At 39.2% G+C, this 22169-nt stretch overlaps 1 protein-coding gene across 4 annotated transcripts; it reads right to left on the bottom strand.

Moving 5' to 3' along the window:
• Positions 1-1543: 1543 nt before the first annotated feature.
• On the bottom strand, positions 1544-21962 carry LOC144593114 (mitochondrial fission regulator 1-like). Of its 4 annotated transcripts, XM_078398575.1 has the most exons (9): positions 21831-21925; positions 19871-19900; positions 18607-18744; positions 16195-16299; positions 11834-11955; positions 11026-11207; positions 8130-8358; positions 4275-4440; positions 1544-3769 (listed from the first exon to the last, which is right to left on the bottom strand). In XM_078398575.1, exons 3-9 carry the CDS (start codon positions 18670-18672, stop codon positions 3701-3703), a joined length of 939 nt encoding a protein of 312 aa, XP_078254701.1. In that variant the 5' UTR covers positions 18673-18744; positions 19871-19900; positions 21831-21925; the 3' UTR covers positions 1544-3700. The 4 variants fall into 4 exon arrangements, with proteins under 4 accessions (XP_078254701.1, XP_078254700.1, XP_078254702.1 ...); XM_078398574.1 differs by lacking the exon at positions 19871-19900 and having other exon boundaries at positions 21831-21962; XM_078398576.1 differs by lacking the exon at positions 19871-19900 and having other exon boundaries at positions 1544-3260; positions 21831-21962.
• Between the last annotated feature and the right edge of the window lie 207 nt (positions 21963-22169).

Here is a 22169-nt window from a genome sequence, read left to right as displayed (position 1 = left end):
TTTGTTCTGTAACAAAAGTGGTCACACATTGGGACAGTGTCCACAGATCAAGAAGAAGGGGCACAGAGAAAAGATAGACTTCTTAAAGGAGAAGGGAGTCTGTTTTGGATGTTTGAAAATAGGACACATGGTAAAGACTAGGTTAATTCCCAGAATGGCGGGACTATCATATGTTGAAAGACTGGAGCGACTAGGCTTGTATACACTGGAATTTAGAAGGATGAGAGGAGATCTTATCGAAACGTATAAGATTATTAAGGGGTTGGACACGTTAGAGGCAGGAAACATGCTCCCAATGTTGGGGGAGTCCAGAAGAAGGGGCCACAGTTTAAGAATAAGGGGTAAGCCATTTAGAACTGAGATGAGGAAAAACTTTTTCAGTCAGTTGTGAATCTGTGGAATTCTCTGCCTCAGAAGGCAGTGGAGGCCAATTCTCTGAATGCATTCAAGAGTGAGCTAGATAGAGCTCTTAAGGATAGCGGAGTCAGGGGGTATGGGGATAAGGCAGGAACAGGGTACTGATTGAGAATGATCAGCCATGATCACATTGAATGGCGGTGCTGGCTCGAAGGGCCGAATGGCCTCCTCCTGCACCTATTGTCTATAAGACTGCAAGTCATTATTGCAAAAAATGCTGTTCTCTCACCTCATATGTGTGGGCATTTTGGGGCCAGTGATGAATCCTGCATCTTCTCCATTATACCAGTACAAAGTGAAGAGCCACAAGGGGAGCAGTGTTGTAAACATACGCATTTTTGGATCACGGAAGTTCATCTACCTTTTGCACAAAAAGTTAGATGTGAAGTCTGAACATTGCAGGAAAAAGGACCAAAATTCTTTTGCGAACCATGAACCAAGTGAAGCCTGTGATCAGTCGTCATATCTCAGATTTGGAAATATCTAGTCTGGACAAAGAAAAATATCCTGGCAAATGAAAGGAAAAGGAAGAAAAGAAGATTGAAGAATTACTAAAGTCGATTAAATGCCATAACAAGGTGATTATGTGTAAAGTTATGTAAAGTTATAGCTCCTTTTAATGTTTATTGGTATTTTTTTTGTTATATACGTAGAACAATTAGGAGCCATTTATGTTTAGGCTAGCTACTGTTGGCATATTATATTATTTTGTCTAGATATATCCTGCCGTATTATGTTGGACACTTGGGGGCAGTCATTAGATGTACAGGGTGGTGTATATATATATATATATGGGCATAGGGGACAGGAAGTGCCAGACACAGGGAGGCAGAGCATACAGATCTTACCAGACCTGGACAGACCTGAGACCAGACCAGGGACAGAGCAGCCAGCTACGACTTGTATGCAAAATAAGTATAGCCTGGTATGTTCATCTCCTTGTTTGTACAACTACTTCAATAAACTAATTAAACTGGAAAAAAAACCAACTGGGAGATCTGTTCTGTTTGGTCTGCGTAAGATCACTCCTACTCCCCCGTGTACTAATGGCAATTGAAAAAGAAGTCACTGGAAAAGTCGGAAAGTTGCCATTACAATTGGTTTATTTAATGTTCACTGACCGCAAAAGCCAATAGCAATAATTTTTCACACATCCTAATCAAATATTTTTCACACATCCTAATCAAAAGTGTTAATAAATTGCTATCTTAAATTTGGTCCACAAATCTCAAACTTACAAAAAGGCCACAAAATCAATCTGATTTTGTATCTTGTTCTTGAGACCAAAAATGTTAAAGAATGATTAAATCACCTTTTACATTGGATTTGTGGTGAATATGCACAAAATGCTAAAAGGTTTGCTGATATTCCAGTAGCAGTAAAACCATACTAAAAGATTAGGTGACACTTGCGCAGACATTACAATCGTTCTTCAAATATATTTTCTAAAGTACTTCAGATCAAGAATAGAACCAATATATTTCCACGGTTATGATAAATGATTGCATTCAGATAATTTGCCAAGAAAGCTTAAAATTTACATTTCATATACTACCAAATCAGATAGTACAATATTTAAAGTTTCAAACAAATTTCAAGCAAATATTAAGTGTGATCGAATGATAGTCTTGGCTACAAATTTTAAATATTTTTCAAAAAAATAAATAAAAGCATTGGAGGAGAAACCACTGGATAACACAAAATCTAGTTTAATTCTTCAAATCATACATAAGCAAGATAGGAACTAGAAGGGGAGAGAAAATCCTTCCAAATCACTGACATTTATCCTGCGAGTTGGTAAAATATGACAGTGGTATGTTTGGGGAGATGCTCCAGAGCATGGGAAAGAAGTATATTTCAATTGTCTTTAATAACCCAAAGCACTACTACCATGCAGCATTTCTTTTTATATTGTATGTTTCTTTGCAACATTGATTTTATTTTGCTCCTCTAGTCTGCCCAAAGAAAGCAGACAAGATGGCAAGATGTGTAGGAAAAAAAACTGCAGATGCTGGTATAAATCGAAGGTAGCCAAAATGCTGGAGTAACTCAGCGGGTCAGGCAGCATCTCTGGAGAGAAGGAATGGGTGACGTTTCGGGTCGAGACCCTTCTTCAGACTGAGGCAATGTTTAAAGATGGCAATGTTTAAGGTGAAAACCATTTGCACTTTGCCCCTTCCACCCAAAGTACAAGCTGTATGACTATTAACATGTTTAAAATATTTCTCACTGTTGAAACAGAATTAATTTTAGACCATATAATAATGGTGCTAATTTAATATCTTTGCGTAACAGATAGCAATCTAGCAAATGGTATGCGCAGAGATTTTCTGACACTGTACCCATACATACATTTTTCTAAAGTAGGATCTGGGCTTTTCCAGATTCTGTCGTGTAGTTTGAATGTACATGTACCAATCATCATTTTTAATCATCATGGTCTAACATGAAGTAGCACCATAACATTTCCTATTTAAACAACTTCTTTTCTTATAGCAGTTCCATATAATATCAGATTATACAAAGCTGTGCATGTTGCAAAATTAATAAAATTGTTGCATACATGTATATCCAGTATCTAAAATATTCTTTTGAGATGTCCTGCTGCCCAGAATTATGAATTTCCAGGATCAGCCTTAAAGTGTTAAGACTTCAAAGATGCTTTACAAATTTATAAATAACTAAATGATAATTTTATCTTTTATCAATTCATAAAAAACACCCACAAGGGCAGGCTTTAAAGTAGCTAGTTTATAAGGAAGGCTAACATTAGCAGTCGCAAGGTAGCAAATCCATGCAGGTCAGGCTTCCGAAAGCTGTAGTGATATGAGCAGCATTTATATCTGAAATTTAAAAATGAGGACAAAATCTGACTTTAAAAATATGCTACTGTAATTGCATTAAAGGACATGTGCAAAGCACAATTGCTTTATGTTCATTCTTAACATAGATCAAAGCAAAGAAATCTGAAGTCGTGACACCTTCATTCAGTTTCACTCTTTTCCACATTTTAAACACAATTAAAACATCTGGTCTTTAGCTTAGAATTCTTGAGGATATACAAACACTAGCACACCAAGGTGAAAAAATTGAAGTTTGATTACAGAACTGTCTTCCGGACATATATAAAACAGCAAATCAATGAACCAAATGTTAAGTGCAATTTCATGAGCATCACATATTGCAAACTGAAGACATATGTTAATATTGCTTCATACAATTGTCTCATTAGAACTCCTTTTGGAGGAAAAGTACAAGGCATTTTTTGTGCCTGAGCTTTTGATCAAGACTGTGATGAGTTTTCCAATGATGATTTTCTCTTTCCTGTTGGCTTCAGCAAATGTTGCCCAAACTATTAGTGAGAGAGAAAAAAGTACACAACATACCAAGTATGTTTATATCACTATGAATTCCATCTATACAAACATTGATATACTGACAAATAAGATGAACCGTTGTCAATAAACGATTACTATTTGTAGGAAATGTTTATCACAAATTTTAATAATTTGCATTTATTCAACACTAACAAAAAAGGTCTGTCAGAATGATTTGGTAAATACAAATTAATAAGTGAATGCCAAACCACAGAGAATGATTTAGCTCAAAAATTACCTTTTGAGATGGTATCCAAAAGATGATGCAGGAAGGATTAAAGGTGAAGATTAACGAGTGGGAGAGAATAAGGCATTAAAAAAAACTTTGGTATTTTCTGAAAATCTAGTACCCCTTTCTACAAATGTATAAAAGGCAAAATGATCTATAAGGAATTACCACTAAAATACAAAGTACTGTCTTTGAAATCATGAAGTTCAATGCATTAAATCATGAGTAACTGCTTTAATTTTTCCACTTACTTTTGGTAGTTCTGTGCTTGCCTTGAAGTCAGAATCTGAAGACCCACTTTCACCAGAACTGTCATTCTTGTAGCGATGTGCAAATTTCCGTTTCAAAGCTGCAGCTATTAAAGCTGTTGGATTGTTTGAACATTCATCTCGTTTGGACTTTACGTCATCAACAGATCTGTCGTGAAATGAGTGAACCCTTAACTTAGAGGGGTTATGTTCCAGAAGCAACCATGAATTTTAAAAGTCACGAATACCTTTTATTCCCTGCCGAATTTGGAAATTGCTTTGCAGGCATAATTTGCAATGCTAAATGACACTTATTTGCTGATAGATTTGCTATGAATCCTCAAGGTGAGAAGGTAGAGACAGAACTCTGGGCAGTTAGTTGGCCATTTAATACTTTACGGGTATTCGAATAACTGAGTGGGGAGGGGTTGTGCTTTTTACCTCCTTTCTGAAAAACAAAATGAAACTTAAAAATAAAGATGAAACTGCCGAAGGATCCTCTGGGGCTTCAAGTTGTAGAATAATTTCCTCATTAGCATAAGGTCAAAAATCTTAAAAACACTGGGAGATATTAACCATGAATTAATGAAACATGGGTTAAGGGTTTAAAATGGAAACACACACACACACAGCTACTTTGAGCAATAAACTACTTGGTTAGAACATTAGATATTAAAATTGCATTGTCTAATGCAAAGTCTTACTGCTATAAACCAGCAAATTAAAGGTCAGGAACACATCCAACTAAAGGAAATGGAGGAAAGAACTCACAAACTCAAAGCCCAGGACAGCTACAGGGGAAAAGTATGGGAAGGAATTCATAAATAAACTACACTCTATGATGGTTCTTGGTTGCTCTTTTGATAAATTAATTTACAAAAAGATTTACAGGCTTTTAACATTTCATCATTTGCAAATTACAGAACGATGTTGCCCTTTTGAAAATAAAATGTAAAGATTCTGTTAATTACATTAGATAAAATGTTATGATTTGCTAAAGATCTGGACTTCAAACACCTTGTAATGCAAGATCTGTACTATAATGATGGTAGTTTAAACAAATTTACTTCATGAAAAAAAATGCCACATGCCGACTTATGTAAGCAATTTATTATTCATAATAAGTTTGATTACAAATTTATTTTATCATTATTAAGTCACTATTTTGGATACAATACATTTAAAATTAACCTCGGAAGGTGATTGAGTTTGAGAGCCACCAAGATGAAGGAAGTCTCTGGGTCAACTCCAGGTGGTACTGACTTAGTAGAATTCAACCAAGGGAATGGTTAGGCTGCTGTCAGCATCAAAAAATGGAAGTTGATCAACTTTTCCTACTTCTAACTTTCATCCTATGATAAAGTAAAATCAATGCTTAAATATAAATACTAACCCAGCAATAACCATTTGTTTACATCTTTTTCAAACCTTCAATGCAATAAGACATTCCCCCCCCCCCCCTCCAAATAGTTTTTCCTAAACCTTGCTCATCAACTTGTGCCATACCCATGCCATAAAATAGCATGAGGTCTTACATTTAACACCATGTATAGGTTTCTATTTACTACAGTGGGCAATCTATCCTGTGCACTGAACTGTTCCATCGGAAGGAATCTATTTTGCACTCTTCTCATTATTTCTGGAAAATCAATGGAAGATTTCTTTGACAGTTTGTGTCATTAGTTGTGTGTCATTAGCCTGATAAAAAAACTTACAATTCAACGAGAAAATAGTTATCTTCGTTTACAAGTACCAAATGTATCTTTCCTTGTGGAGTTAGGAACATATTGAAACGAGTTATTGAAAACTCACCCCACCCCACCCCCCCAAATAAACTGCCAATAAATGACCTTTCATTTTGAGATTAGTTGTCAAGAAAGCATAACAAAACGCATGATCTTTAGTATCTAGGTGAACTTATTATTGGACTGTAAAGAACTGCTGTGACAGAATTCTCAACCTAACTCAGATTAACCTCTGCTGTCCCACTACCTTATTACTGTATCTTGTAACGTTATAATTTTAATATTGCTTGTTACCGATTCAAATTCTTCAATTAATTTGTTTTTGCTCTTTGCTCCTCCTTCAAATCTGTACATTTGTTGGCCTTCTCACAACCATAGGTCTTTTGGGTGTTGGATGCCGTTTTCTATTCCCCCATATACATTAGTTTGAGGATCTGTTTCCGTGCTGTATGGCTATAAGTGTTCACAATTACTGAGAAACTTGGTCGTGGATTCTGTTGTTTTCCCACTCAGAGGGTGGTAGGTATATGGACAAGCCGCCAGAGGAAGTAGATGAACCAAGACACTCAAGACAGGCACATGGATAGGAAGGGTTCGGAAGGATACATGCCAAATAGTAGTAGCCTAGATCTTGATCAGCATGAATGAGTTGGGCCGGAGGGCCTGTTTCTGTGCTGGATGACTCTATGACTAAGATTCTAATATGGCACATCGCTATTATTATACTTTGATGCAGAACTGAGGCCACATTTGAAAATCCTTCTTGCTGTCTTTTATACTATTTTTAAAAAATGTTTTGTTAAAATGACTTGAGCCGTTGTGATTGATAAACACATCTTTTGATACTCCTGAACACATCATCAGTGATGTAACCTGGGGTCATTGGGGGTTTCGGGTCTTTCAACATCAGACACCCTCGCCCGGGTGACCCAGTCGTGGTTGATCAGACCACGACTTGTGTTCAGGTGGCATTCGCTCCTCCTCATGGACCTCCTCTCTTGATCCAGAGCTATCTTGAGGCTTTCTCCGCTGCCTCTGTGGTGTTCTTGATGGCTCTTCTCCTCTCCATTCCGAGACTTGAGCCGTTGTTATTTATATCTTGCTGTTTAAATGTTATTTATATCTTGCTGCTAAAATGTTGCTCTTTATTTGCTGTTGAATTACTTGTGTGCTGTTTAATTCCTTATAAAAAGCATTATTGTCCCATTTATACAGATTGCATTGCTAAAATACAAAAGCTTCTGAGGTATGGCAGCTTAATCGTTAAGCAGCCAGGGTTATGAACCTTTCACCCAGAAACACGAATTCCACACAATAACAACACGATTCATGTTCATGAATGTTCTTTAATTGCTTACCTGATTTGACTATCACAACTCCAGACTCACATGGCTGACTCATAACTGCCTCCACAGTTCAAGGGCAATTTGGCATAGGCAAGAATGTGGCATTGTCAAAAGTAACCACATCCAATGAGGAAATAAATAAAAAGTGAAATATTTTATGAACTGGGCTTCCCTTGCTATCCAACATAGCACCAGCTATTGGACATGAGGATGCATCAACAAACCTGTTGTGCTCCATCACATTTTTTTTCCATTCCAACGGTCCCCACACATCCTGGCACCCTTCTGTCAACCCTTGTCATCGCCACACATTGATTGATGATAACATAGAAAGTTATTTATTCACAAAATGCTGGAGTAACTCAGCAGGTCAGGCAGCATCTCAGGAGAGAAGGAATGGGCGACTTTTCGAGTCGAGACCCTTCTTCAGACACCCTCGCCCTAGAACATAGAAAGTTATGCTTGGCACATCTACCCCAACCCTTTCCTCAGAGGATGTCACAAGCATCTTCCCAGCTTTAACTGGGAAGTCTTAAATTGTCTTATTTGGGAACAATCAGTTCACATAACGATACCAGGATAATCTCGAATGCAAATGTGGAATGGCTCAAACAGCGTCTCACATCGTCAACATTTACCACTTTCCAAACCCAAGACAAACTGATGCAACTAATCAGCATCTGTATTGACACTGCCTAGCCAAATATACTGCATAAGTTAATGAAATATAAAGAACAACACCAGCCAAATGTATAAAAATGACATACTTCTTCACCGATCGAAGTTTCACCTTGCTGATGTCCTTTAGAACTTCCAGCATGTTTGGCATTTGTTGTTCAGGATTATGTAGATTCTGACCGCTGTCAACTTTCTTTCCCCTTCTTTCTTTGATAAGGTCAATTGCAGACACACTCCGGTGGAAAGGAGGTGGGGGAGGTAAAGGTGGAGGTGGTGGTGGTAATGGCAGAACATGATGAGGAACAATGTTACATGTCACTAAAACAAAAATCAAAACAAAAATACAGAACGATCAAGTATTAAAATGGTTGAGTTATTAAACTGCCCCAGATTGTTATCACCGCGGTAAATTCACAAATCTTATCAAAATTATAGAATATGTAGAAGTTTATTTTCTGGATAAGTGTCTTTTATGTAGTTACATACATAGTATTACTCTAAACGTGATTGATTGGTGCAAACTCTGCGAACCGAAGGGCCCATTCCCATGCTATGTGACACCGACGACAAAAAATCCAACAATAACAATATTACCAAGAAATCTGTTGGCTCTGAATTTACTATAGTAAAGCTATACAAAGTGCCAATAAGTTATAATTGCCCTTTCAGTGTTCAAAGAAAATTCTCCCCTGCAAACAACATGATACACTCCACTAGAAATCGAAGTGATCAGTTCAAGCAAATTGTTTATAGATCAGTATTTATGCATTCAGAATTCTCCTGAATTGGCTATTTTTTAGATCAATATTCATCAATTTCATTTTTTTTTAAACACAAATTTGACTTAGGCATGCTCGGTTCTGATGCAATTCTTTTCATGCATTGTTTACCATCATCATACAGTACAGCAAACCAGCCTCAGTCCCTCTTGTTTACAAGTGACAGTCGGCAAAGGTAAGAAGCAAACCATGCTGTACTAACATTGAAATAGGTAATTTAAATAGGTTAAAGACTAGAATAAGATGAAAATCAATGTTCGCATGAAAGAATTCACCTCAAAGATTTAATGGGATAAATGGCAAATGGCAGAGCTTTGAGTTTTATTTCTGAATTCAGCAGTGAAGCTTGACAATTTGCATCGTGCTTTATCGAATTTGTTCTCCTTGAAAGGATCAAAAAAACTCATGTATTTTGAGGTCAATGCTAATAAAAAAAGCAAATGAATTGTATGAAACAAAGAACTCAATGCTTTTTCTCACTCACTCCAAATTTCAGCATGCGGGTCGAAGACAGATCTTTCCAGCAAACAGGAATTCACTGATATGACAGCAGCAGAGGTATTTTGTGGAATTGCACCTCCTTTTAGAAATCTTTAATTTTAATGGTGGCCTAGCAAAGGTCTTATACATAAAAACAAGAAAAAATTATGAAGGTTATGAAAATAACCTCTCAGTAAATTTTATTTTAAGTAAAGTCTGAACAGATAATTATATAGGCAGAAGATAGACATAAAAAGCTGGAATAATTCAACGGGTTAGGCAGCATCTCTGGAAAAAAAGGAATACATGGCGTTTCGGGCCAAGACCCTTCTAGTCTGAAAAAGGATCTCGACTCGAAACGTCACCCATTTCTTCTCTCCAGTGATGCTGTCTATCCCGCTGAGTTACTCCAGCATATAGTGTCTACCTTCGATTTAAACCAACATCTGCAGTTCTTTCCTACAGACTAATGCATTTGGTTGATTCGCAGCAACATATTTTGAAAATTTGGTAGCATGATGGTGAGAACAATCATTCAATTGATTTATTTTTGCTCTTTTATGTCAATACTGCTTAGCATTAAAATATAGAATTATATTGTTGTTTAAAAGGGTAAGGAGATTTGAGTTCAGCAATTTATGTAAAGGTTCATGCATAGAATACACGTGCATGATTTAACATTATTTTTTGAACAATTCCCATGCAACCAGCACTCACCATTCCCCGCAGGTGGTTGAAAATATACTTTATGTATCTCCTTAATCAGGGTTTTAATGATGATGAAATTAACAGCAAGGGAGGGAAAGGAATGAAGGTACATATAAGCATGATAGTTTGTTGGTTAAAAAGGAATTATCAATTAGATGCCAACCCTTATGTCATGAACACATGGCAGCAGTATAAATCCCTTCCTGAAATTGCCCTTTGTCTTCCATATCCTCTAAATGTCCTGCCCCTAGTGGTTGTACTTTTTCCAGTTTTAAATCTAAAACTGGATTTTAAAGTTATCCACACAGAATGCATTGTACCCCAGCTTCAGATTCCATATTTTGAATACTTTGGATCTGTGTCAATATATTTTCACAATCCCAAACTTCGTATCCATTTATCCTCCTCCCTAGACTATATTTTGGTTGCTACGACTCTGCAATTGTTAAAAACATTATGTTTTTATTCAGAGAGCCAAAAATACACTGGTGGTACAAAAAGAAAACTTCCACAGCATAGCGTGGGACTAGAATGCATGGATGGAAGAGAGAAAGCTGACAAACCCAGTCCAATTTGCTCTAGCCAACATTCATCCCTAAAAGAACACATTCAGTGATACCATTTCACAGCAATGCTTCAATGGTGGGATTTGTGTTTACAATATTTTTGGCTGAGTCACAAACAACAGCAAAGTAAATGATTCATTAGTGTGACTAAACCTGCAATTTTAAGACCACATTAACAGACTCCATGGGTGCAAGTGTTCCTTTGCATTACCCGAATAACAAAGCAGCAACATTACGACAAATAATTCTAAGCAGGGTAACGACAGGGTGATACTAATCTAAAATTGCCATACGATTCATTTTGGAGCTGTCACTACTTAATGACATAAATTAAACAAGTAAACAAAATTGTTTATCATCACTTGGAGAGCAAAGTAATTGCCAGAATAGGGGAAAATATTGAAAATTAATAGGTTGGAGCTAAATGCCTGCCACCTAAAAATTGTACATACCTGTAGGGAGATTGCTTTGTTCTTGTACCGTAACAATCATGGCAATCTGCTTCCTTAGTTTAGCGAGTTCATTCTCCAATAAGTTTATTTTTTCCAGTGCTGCATCACTGCCCACTGTGGAAGTCCCAGGTTCTGTTGTGAAGTTCCTCATATTTGGCAGGGAAGCTTGCCTGGCAAAAGGTCTTGCAAAACAAAAGACGATGCTCAGCAAGGTTAGCATGGGATTTGTCCATGCAAGAAGTCACATGGCAAGAACTCGACAACTTAATTAAATTCGATCTATGTGTCGAATTTTAGGAACACAGGAGGGTTATGGAGCTTTAAGACAATGGAAACAGAGGGCAATACCTTAAAGAGATCTGAACTTACGGATAACTATATATCAGAGGGACGGGTGGAAATAAATGATATTGAAGCAGGATTTAATGGGGCTTGGGACAGGGGTAGATAAAATCAAGTTTATGGAGGGTGGAAGGCAAGAAAAGATAAACACTGGCATTAGAGTTTGGGGATCTTCAGAATGTTCTCATTTCAATTGATATTATTAATTTTACAATCACTATAATTAGCATGCTTTCAATGTTAAATTCATAGAGTAACTAAACTGACAAGACAAGCATTGTACACTGAACAAAATATATTACAAACTTTGGTGCCCTAGTTCAGTGTCGCGTGCTAGCAACCTCATTGTGAAAACGTGAAGCATTGCAAAATTCCCACCGAGACTGGGAGCTACAATAGTCAACAGAACCAAAACTACACACAATACACAAGATTTTTTAATCTATAGAATGACAATAAAGCATACCTCAGTTTAGTCAAGGAATCATCTGGATCACCAACAATCCACCCCACATCAGCCAGGGAAGCAGCTGCCCCATCCTGTGCTTCAGACGAATTCTGAGCTGCTTCTCTGAAGCTGTGAAAAATCTGTTCAAGATGTTTTAAAGCAAATTAATTATTCAGTTTTCACAAGGCAAAAAAAGTACTGATATCCTGTTCAGGTATTAATGCTTAAAATGCTTAAAAAGTTCAATGTGTTATTTTTGAGCATGGCTACAGAATAGCAAGATTTCTAGTTATGGAACAAAATTCTTCAGTAAATGGCCCTGTGGATAGAACAATGTAAACAACCTGTTCCATGGAGAATATTAATTGAGAACTTTACATACTTTAAGTACAAGAAACCTTATGATCAATTAAATGTATTAATAAAACTGCAGCCCTCAAATATTGTTTGGCACATTTTTCCACAATTTACCAAGATCACAAGGTACACAATGCCAGTCGCACAGAGTTCCAAAAAATAATGGCACATGCGATCTATTCAATTAGTAAACCTACACTTAATCCCCCTGCTTCACCACTAAAGACCTTGCAATTATAGTGATACATACTTATTCATGATGGCTAAAATTGGGCCTTATTTATTTCTGTCGTCTCATCATGCAGACCTAATACAAAGCAACTCATAGGGAATCTATAGACTATAATAAACAAAATCACTGATTTGTTTGTACACTTTGTTTTATCAATTAAAACTATAATATGCTATCAACTAAAACATAGTTAATTTTGCATTGCAATTATTCCAGATCCAAGATCCCCAAGTAATGTGTACAGGATAGACAACCCAATTGGAAAATTGAAGCACTAGCAATTTCACAGCGTAAATCATTAATCATCACAGTGTAGATACCATCACAGCTTCCATACTAGATGTAGAATTTTGCAAATCACCAAAATAGAATTAAAGCAAGTGGGCTCTGCCAGATAAAGTTTAAAAACAAAATATAATTCCATTGAGTAATATATCAGAGTAAATGGAATGGCTGAGATATATTCCAAGGCTACACCTACTGCCCTGTCTCTTGCAAAGACACCAACCCCTACTCTCAGTTTCTCAGTCTCCGCTGCATCTGCTCCCAAGAGGAGGCTTTCCTTTCTAAGACATCCAATATGTCCTCATTCTTCAGTAAACGTGGTTTCCCCTGCTGTCATTGATGGACTTCTCCCTCGTGTCTCCTCTGTATCCCATAGTTTTGCTCTCTCTCCTCCTCACCCCCAGATGTAACACCTGTCCCTATTCCCTACTCGCCTCCATCCAGGTACCCCAACAGTCCTTCCAGGTGAAAGAGGTTCACATGCATCTACTGCGTCTTGTGTTTCTGCTGCAGCCTCCAGTACATTGGAGGAAGACCAAGTGTAGACTCAGCAACCGTTTCACCTGCATCAATCTATGACCTGCCATGCTTTGTCCTGCCCCTCCTCTCTTCCAGCTCTCCCTCCACAATCAATCTGAAGAAGGGTCCCAACCCAAAATGTCACTTATTCATGTTCTCCAGAGATGCTTCTTGACCCACTGAGTTACTCAAGCACTGCCTCGTTTTGTAAACCAGCATCTGCAGTTTAGTCTGCAGTTCCTTTTTTCTCTATTATGCTCAGATCTGTACTTAGCACCACTTTCTTCTCATCAAAGCCATTCACAGAAATGTATCTGGGTTAATTTAACATCAACTTTAACTCTCCATGTCCTTTGGCTTCCTTAGTACTTTGTCCAATCCTAAATGATGTCTGGTAGTTTATCACAAAATTGACCAAGATCATTTCACAAAGAGTTTGTAACTTTGACATCTGGTTTGACCTTTACCTCAGCTGTTGCAGAACTGACACATCTCACTTTCACATTCAATTATTCTAATATGCTTATAGCCTTCCGCCTTTCACTCAAATAATTTGTAACGTCTCCAAACATTTGCTTTGTATATCTCTTTCCTATAAGTGCCTTATTGACCTAATTGGATCTGTCACCACACTGTAAATGTAAAATATATACTTATTGTCCTTCATGGTAACTATTCAGAATATTTTACAATCAGGTTTGACCTTGCCACTGTTGTACAGCATTTTCTGTCCAGAGTTCTTAATAACTAGGTTTCTTCATTTTTTACCACCACTTTCAACGTTAAACTATGTAACTCCTGCAGCAAAGTCTCTCGCCCGATTCCCCCAATTGCTTCACAATTAACCTTGCCTACACGAGATCAGCAGCATCTTCACGTCCCACATCAACTAAACTTGGACAAATAACTTTGCTTTACACAAATTATTAATAGATGCTAGCCTTCCCAAAGTCATTGACCTGAAACATTTTCTCTTTCATTCGGCATCATGTGAAAGAAATTTTAAAAACTCAGCTTTGTAAAGCCAAGCAGCACACTTTTAAATTGTATTTTTAAAATGTATTCTATTAATCCTCTTTAACCAGTATAATTGTCAACTAGAACTAGTTTTCAAATTTAAGTCCAAAGGTCCTGCGCTTTGTATAGTTTTGATTTTTTTAAAACGCCATTTTATTCTCCCCAAGTAAGATTTGAGCCTAGATCTCTGCTGTTGCCAATCCAAAATCAAGATTGAAATCAAAGATGTGTCTCATTCTACTCCCTTTTAGATTTTCCATCTGTGACTTTTCCACTGGCAGTATTAAAAATCGAGCATTCAGCATTTTAAAAGATCGGAACAAATGTACACATTAATCCTGCCACTCATCCATGCAGCTTAACTAATGATATGTAATTGTTCACAAGTCATAGGAGTAGAATTAGCCCATTCTGCCCATCGAGTCTATTCCGCCATTCAATCATGGCTGATCTCTGCCACCTAATCCCATTTTTCTGCCTTTTCCCCCATAACCCTCGACACCCATTCTAATCAAGAACTTGTCTATCTCTGCCTTAGAAATATCCACTGACAGCCTCCACCCCTCTGTGGCAATGAGTTCTTTCCTCTTTGGGATAGAACAAGGATAGTTCCCCTAGTCTTCACTTCCCACCACACCAACCTCCACATTCAGATGATCATTCCCAATAAAGAGATTCCACTACCAAGCACACCTCACCTCCCCCTTGCCTTTCAGCATTTCACAGGGAAAATTATTATTTTTACGATTCCCTGGCCCACTCACCCATTCTCACCTCTTCTTCCTGTATTTCCCATGCAACCACAAGCAATGCAATACTTGTCCTTTCACCTCTTCTCTTCCCACCATCCAAGGACCTAAACAGTCTTTTCAGGTGTAGCAACAATTTCCTTGTTGGGAAGATGGGATACATGCCCATCTTTATTTTGCTCTTCGTAAAGTGTTTAGAATTTGTTGAAATTAGGGCGATTAATTGTTGATTTGCTGTAGGTGGGAATTTCTCACCTTGATTAGTTGCAGTTTGCTAATAACATTACTGTTATTGGACATCGTAGCCAAAGTCAGAGTGAAAATTACCATTGAAAACAATTAACTCACTACCTCAACCTCATTGGTTATTTGTGGAGAGCTTTTTTTTAATGTGAGCACCGTCAATTGCTTCAAGATGCAAAATTCTGGTGAATTTATTTATGTGTAGGCCTAAGAATTGAAGGAATAGAGTTCATCATCATCATATACATACAGCCGGAAACAGGCCTTTTCGGCCCTCCAAGTCCGTGCCGCCCAGTGATCCCCGTACATTAACACTATCCTACACCCACTAGGGACAATTTTTACATTTACCCAGCCAATTAACCTACATACCTGTACGTCTTTGGAGTGTGGGAGGAAACCGAAGATCTCGGAGTAAACCCACGCAGGTCACGGGGAGAACGTACAAACTCCTTACAGTGCAGCACCCGTAGTCAGGATCGAACCTGAGTCTCCGGCGCTGCATTCGCTGTAAAGCAGCAACTCTACCGCTGCGCTACCGTACCTATGTTTCATATCAAAAATATTACCTTGTACTATTGTTTTTCTGCAGTTAAAGAAATATCTCAGCAGTGAAGATTACAAAAATCAAGGTACACCATTTCAAAAACAACACAATATGAACATTTGAATTCCTTATCTCTGGCCCAGTAAGTGATGTTTTTAAACATCATCATCAATCTCTGACAATGGGTTCTATTTCAGTCAATACTACCAATCAATATTCAAACTAAATTTTCTCATCTAATTTTCTCTTTAAGAACTAACTTTTCACATGGAAAGGCGCTGGTGCAAACTAATGTCGACAGTTACTAAACTTCAATGTTCTCGGAAGATGACACATTCATACTTCTCACTTTTTTTGTATATCATTGATCAGTATTTTATGTACACCTCTAAAATAACATTTATAAAAGATTGTTATTTTTTTGTCTTACCTGAAAATGAACTCTCGGACATGGTTTTAGAGGTAAGCTGGTGCCTATTCTCCGAATAATACTACGAGATGAACCATATGGTTTATCTGACCAGAACAGCTGCAACTGGAAGAATAAAAATGTTTTTCAATTCCGAGGTATGCACTACTGATAAATTATGCAGGAAATCTCTAGACAGCTTGCTTTAAAACCATAAAATTGCCACAAAATGCAAAAGTAGTAAAAATGCACAGGGAGACAAAAGGACACAGTGTTGGAGTAACAGCAGGCCAGGCAGTAAGCCCGGAGAATATGGTCAAAGTGACATTGAGTCGATACAGTAGAACTTTATTTATCCCAAGAGGGGAATTGGTCTGCCAACAGTTATAAAACACAACAAGATACATGAAATTAAAGTGGAAAGTCCAGGATTGGGCATGTGCAAAGATTTGGGGGGGGGGGGGGGAGGGGGAGAACGGGTAAGTCTACCCAACAACAGAAGGGGGAGTTGTACAGTTTGATAGCCTGTACAACACTGTATATTCATGATTTGGATGAGGGGATTGAAGGCTTTGTGGCCAAGTTTGCAGATGATATGAAAATAGGTGGAGGGGCAGGTAGTGTAGACAAAACAGGGACTCTGCAGAAGGACAGGTTGGGAGATGGGCAGAAAAGTGGCAGATGGAATATAGTGTAGCAAAGTGTGGAGTCATGCATTTTGGTCGTAGGAATAAAGGCGTAGACTATTTTCTAAATAGGGTGATAATCCAGAAATCGGAGGTGCAAAGGGACTTGAAAGTGCTGGTGTAGGATTCTCAAAATGTTAATCTGCAAGTCGAATCGGTAGTATTCATTTCAAGAGGGCTTGTATACAAAAACAGGGATGTAATGTTGAGGCTTTACAAAGCACTGGTAAGGCTGCATTTGGAATATTGTGAGCAATGTTGGGCACCATATCTGTGGAAGGATGTGCTGGCTCTGGAGAGGGTCCAGAGGAGGTTTACAAAAATGATTCCAGGAATGAGTAGGTTAACCTATGATGAGCATTTGTCGGCACTGGGCCTGTACTCGCTGGAGTTTAGAAGAGGGGGGAATTCATTGAAACACACAGAATAGTGAAAGGCTTGGATAGAAGTGGATGTGGAGAGGATATTTCCATTAGTGGGAGAGTCTAGAACTAGAGGTCATAGCCTCAGAATTAAAGGACATTCTTTTAGGAAGGAGATGAGGAGAAATTTATTTAGTCAAAGAGTGGTTCATTCGCTCGTGTGCCTGATGACGTTCTGCCATCGGTTTGCCACAGCCTGTGCCACATCTGTGCCTCTGCGAAGATCGTCTGCAGTGCATGCCTCTCCACCGCAAGTGAGTAGGTGGGCCATTGTCTGTACCTCTCCAGAGTTGCATTTATCAGAGTCCGAGAAGCCCCACTTCTTCAGGTTGAGTCCGCAACGTCCCAGGAGGCGGTTTAGGGCTTTCCAAGTAGTATAAGGCAGGTGGTGTCCTGGTGCCATCTGTTGTTTGGTTTGGGTACCTGGCACGGTTGGCTCTAGTTCCATGAACCTGTTACGACTCTTCAAGCGTTTCTTGGCATGTTGATGATTGTGCAAAGGGTGACAGGGGTCTGTGTCCGCATTGAAGCTGTGGAATTCTTTGCCACAGAAGGTAGTACCGGCCAAGTCAGTGGATATTTTTAAGGCAGAGATAGATAGATTCTTGATTAGTACAGGTGTCAGAGGTTACAGCGAGAAGGCAGTAGAATGGGGTTAGGAGGGAGAGATAGATCAGCCATGATTGAATGGCGAAGTAGACTTGATGGGCCAAAAGGCCTAATTCTACTATTTGTCATGGTCACAGGGAAAAAGGATCTCCTGTGGCGTTCTGTGCTACATCTTGGTGGAACCAGTCTGTTGCTGAAGGTGCTCCTCAGGTTAGGGTCAGGATTCCTCAAGGGTCAAGACCCTTCTTCAAATTGGTTGGGGGGGGGGGGGGGGGGGGAGAGAAGATTTTTTTTACAGGGAAAAGGCAAGACCAAGCAATGGCAAGTAATAGGTTGACATAGACAAGGGTGTGGGATTGATATACAAATGATTAGAAAAAAAGGTCATGACCTGCCACCCTGTCCTGTCTCTCCCCTTTTCCAACTTTCTTCTCTTCCCCGCCCCCTCCCTACAATCAATCCGAAGGGTCTCAACCCAAGATGTCACCTATCCATGCTCTTCAGGGATGCTGCCTGATGACCCGTTGAGTTAATCCAACACTGTGTCCTTTTATGTATTAACCAGCATCTTTGTTGATTTGTTGTTTCTACAAATATACTGGAAGGTTGCATGCAACACAGACTGCCCAAAGTTTGATTCCCATGTGTAGATATAAAGCCACTGATACTCTAAGTTCAATACACAAAACTTGAGAAATAAAGCACATTAAACTTACCGAGTTCATGTTCACTCCAGCATATTCCAGGAACATCCTAATCACCTCAACCAGGAATAAAAACATCAGAGCAACATCACGAGTTTGCAATCCACATTAAGTAGGTGTTTGGAAGCTTTAAGGAGTCCCATTGCTCAACTGACAGATACAAAGCAACGTACAGGTAAGCAATCCATATATATCAAAAACTCTCATATTGTATATGCGTATATATAAATATATATATGAAAATATATAGATGTAGTATATTCTCGAAATACAGCCAAAACGGTACACGATAGCGTGACAATTTTAACACTACCTTAATCACCATTGTCCTGTGGTTCAAATGGTTGTTATATTTTAAAGATTCTCACTTTTTAAACTTAAAAAATCACCTTTTTTAAGTTTTTAAAAAAAAAAACACTTTTCCATGTCCCTGCCATCACAATGGGACCCACCCGAGTGATGGGAGTGGTGGCCAATGAGGGGGGGGGAGAAATACGTGTGTTTCCCCCCCCCCCCCCCCCAGCCGGGAGGACCAGTGCCCGTCCTGGTGTGCCCCACGCCTGAAATTCCTCCCATCGAGCAGCAAAGGGTCAAACAAGATGGTCGTCGCCGCCGTTCGCTGCAGGAGAGGTTTCGGGTCCATGGCTCGCTCTGACCGCAGCGCTGGCCGCATGGGGCCGAAGTGAGTGGTTCCCTCTCCCCTTCCTGGTCCCCCCTCGCCCACCCACGGCGCCGGGGGACACCCCCGGCCGGCAACGGCTCCACAGATCGTCAGTTGGTAGAGTGTTGCCAGGCCCGCAGGAAAGGTTTGCACCCAACGGGGGTCGCCGCGCCCGCAGGAGAGATTTGGACCCAACGGGTCCAATAGCCTTCCTATTGCTAATCAGAGTGCAGTTGAATGATAGAGGTTGAGCATAAAAAAGAAATAGCTTGGAAGGTGTAGCTATATATAGCTCTACCATGAGTACAAAACAATACAACCTAAAAATATGTAGGTGATGATAAACTACTTTTGTGAAATTTAGATCTGACATTAGTCTATTAAAATAACATACAATTAGTTTACTTGAATACAAAGGCAGCATATAGAAATGGCCAATATTCACAAATTTTCAATATTCACAAAATCCACAGAAGCCTGAAACTGCAGAGATGAAAATCTTTGTGTTAATTATTTTCAATTAAATGTTTTATAATTTCTCAATGTTCAATCTTTCTTTATGCATTTTAACTTTTTAATATTCTCTAGTGTTCAGTTATTCCTGTTCTGACTTACTTGCCAAGGTATCTGGTACTTGCAACAGTGCTGTAAAAACAAACAAGCTTTAATCGTTTCAAGGTGGACATACCTCGAAGAGAAATCGCAGTGGAGCAACAAGTAGTATAAGAAAATAACTGCAGATGCTGGTACAAATCGATTTATTCACAAAATGCTGGAGTAACTCAGCATCTCGGGAGAGAAGGAATGGGTGACGTTTCGGGTCGAGACCCTTCTTCAGACTGAAAGAAGGGTCTCGACCCGAAACGTCACCATTCAAAATGCAAAGGACTTGACAAAAATCACAAACCATGGCGCATACCTTTAAGTGTGCAGTCTAAACAAAAAGTGCATGACAGTCACGTCTTAAATAATCATAAATTAGTATGACACTTGTGTTCTCTCAGAAGAACATGTTGCATATGAGTCGTAATTTAGCTTTATATAAAATTTAATTATTAATTGCAAAGTAATCAATACACCAAAATAACATTAGCGATTTAAATTACTGAATGAATACACAAAACTGTCAAAAGGATTTGTAAACTTTAAAAAGTTTTACAAATGGTAAATTCTCCCAGATTCTAATCATGTAGAAGGGATGTGGAAGGGTAAGATGAGAAGAGATGCACAGATTTATCGTTCCGTCCTTGGAACATGTTTACATTGATGATTTTCTTTAAATATGGTCGCAAAACAGATTTGAGATCCGCGCATGGATGTATCAGTTAATTTTAAAATATCTCATTTTCAAATGAGCATCGACCGCTTAACATTCCGTATATTTCCCGTTAACTAAAAAAAAGACAATTTTTAACTCATCGAGTGAAGGACAAAAAGATGTAGGTGAATGTGCTGTCATTAACAACACAATAACAGATTCAAAGTATTCGGGAATCTAATTTTAACGTTAGATTAAGCCCCTTTTGGTTTTAAGCCGTTTAAAAATTCACGGGCTCTTCGAAACCGGATAGACATGTGGTCTCCAACAATTTTAGTAATGACACACGCATGTCGCAACTAAATACATTACGAGATTACCGCAACCGTACAATGATCTGGAAAATGAATGACATTATCACAGATAGACAAAAAAATGCTGGAGTAACTCAGACTGGTCTGATGAAGGGTCTCGACCCCAGACGTCACCTATTCTTTTCCTCCAGAGATGCTGCCTGACCTACTGAGTTACTCTAACATTGTGTGTCTATCTTCGGTGTAAACCGGCATCTGCAGACCCTTCTTACACATAATAACATGATTATATTCAGCCTCAATAAGCGGGTCTCTACTTTCGTTTCTATTCCGTATGGAACAAAATGTGCAAAGTTAACTGCAAGGGATGAATCATCCAGCCTGTCCAGTAACCATGTGTAACCAAGGTCAACCTTGGCGCCTGTCACGGCTCCTCTAGAGGACAGAGGGGCGCCCAGTCCCCCAGTCTGCAAGGGGAGGTCGAAGACCCAGAGCCCCGAAACGTGCCCTAAACTGAACAATAGTCTAGATAGACAGAAAAGGCAGGAGTCATTCAGCGAGTCAGACAACATCCCGGGAAAACAGGAATAGGTGACGTTTCGGGTCGAGTCTGAAGAAGGGTCTCAACCCGAAACTTCACCTATTCCCTTTCTCCAGAGATGCTGCCAGCCTTGACCCGCTGAGTTACTCCAGCCTTAGACTGTTGCCCATCTTTTGTTCAGTTCCTTCCTACACACTGAACTGAACGAGATCCCGTCGAGACCGCATGTTCGTCAACTTGAACAAAGTCTCAGTAAGTCTGTAGGAAGGAACTGCGGATGCGGGTTTACACCGAAGACAGACACAAAATGCTGGAGTAACTCAGCGGGACAGGCAGCATCTGACTCCGGAGAGAAGAAACTGGGCGACGTTTCGTTCGGGTCACACTGAGAGTCAGAGGGGGGGAGAGAGAGAGACTAAAACATTTCAGTAAGTATTCCCTCGGGTCAGCAACAGGACTTACTTCTGAAAAAGAGGAGTGTGGGTCAAGCTCCGCCGTGTGCCGCGGGGTGAAGGTAGTGAGTGAGTGAGTGAGTGACCGGTCGCCGCCGGTTCGAGCGCCGCGCCAACGGCACCCGTCACCGCGAGCCCGCCGCGCACGCGCACCAGCCTCGGCGGACAAAGCCGCGGCCACATTCTCGGCGACAGAACACGTTCAAAGTATTTTCAATAATTTTGAGATTATTATTATACAAATAAAATAACGTCCCGACAATTAAAAAACGCACGAACTCCCTTGATTTTTCAAATATATATATATATAATAACGTAGAGCAATAAGATGAGACCTGATTGGTTGACC

This window comes from Rhinoraja longicauda, chromosome 4 (assembly GCF_053455715.1).
Source record: "Rhinoraja longicauda isolate Sanriku21f chromosome 4, sRhiLon1.1, whole genome shotgun sequence".
Classification (NCBI taxonomy): Eukaryota; Metazoa; Chordata; class Chondrichthyes; order Rajiformes; family Arhynchobatidae; genus Rhinoraja; species Rhinoraja longicauda.
The sequence above is the reverse complement of the archived record's forward strand: the minus strand, read 5'-3'. Positions and strand labels throughout refer to the sequence as shown.

Excerpts from the sequence above, each read along its gene's own strand:
- LOC144593114 (XM_078398574.1), bottom strand. The coding sequence starts at position 18,672 with ATGTTTTTATTCCTGGTTGAGGTGATTAGGATGTTCCTGGAATATGCT. Across the intron at positions 11,208-11,833 it reads GATTCCTTGACTAAACTGAG|ACCTTTTGCCAGGCAAGCTT; the intron begins GTATGCTTTATT and ends TTGTTTTGCAAG. Across the intron at positions 8,359-11,025 it reads ACAAAGCAATCTCCCTACAG|TGACATGTAACATTGTTCCT; the intron begins GTATGTACAATT and ends TTTTTGTTTTAG.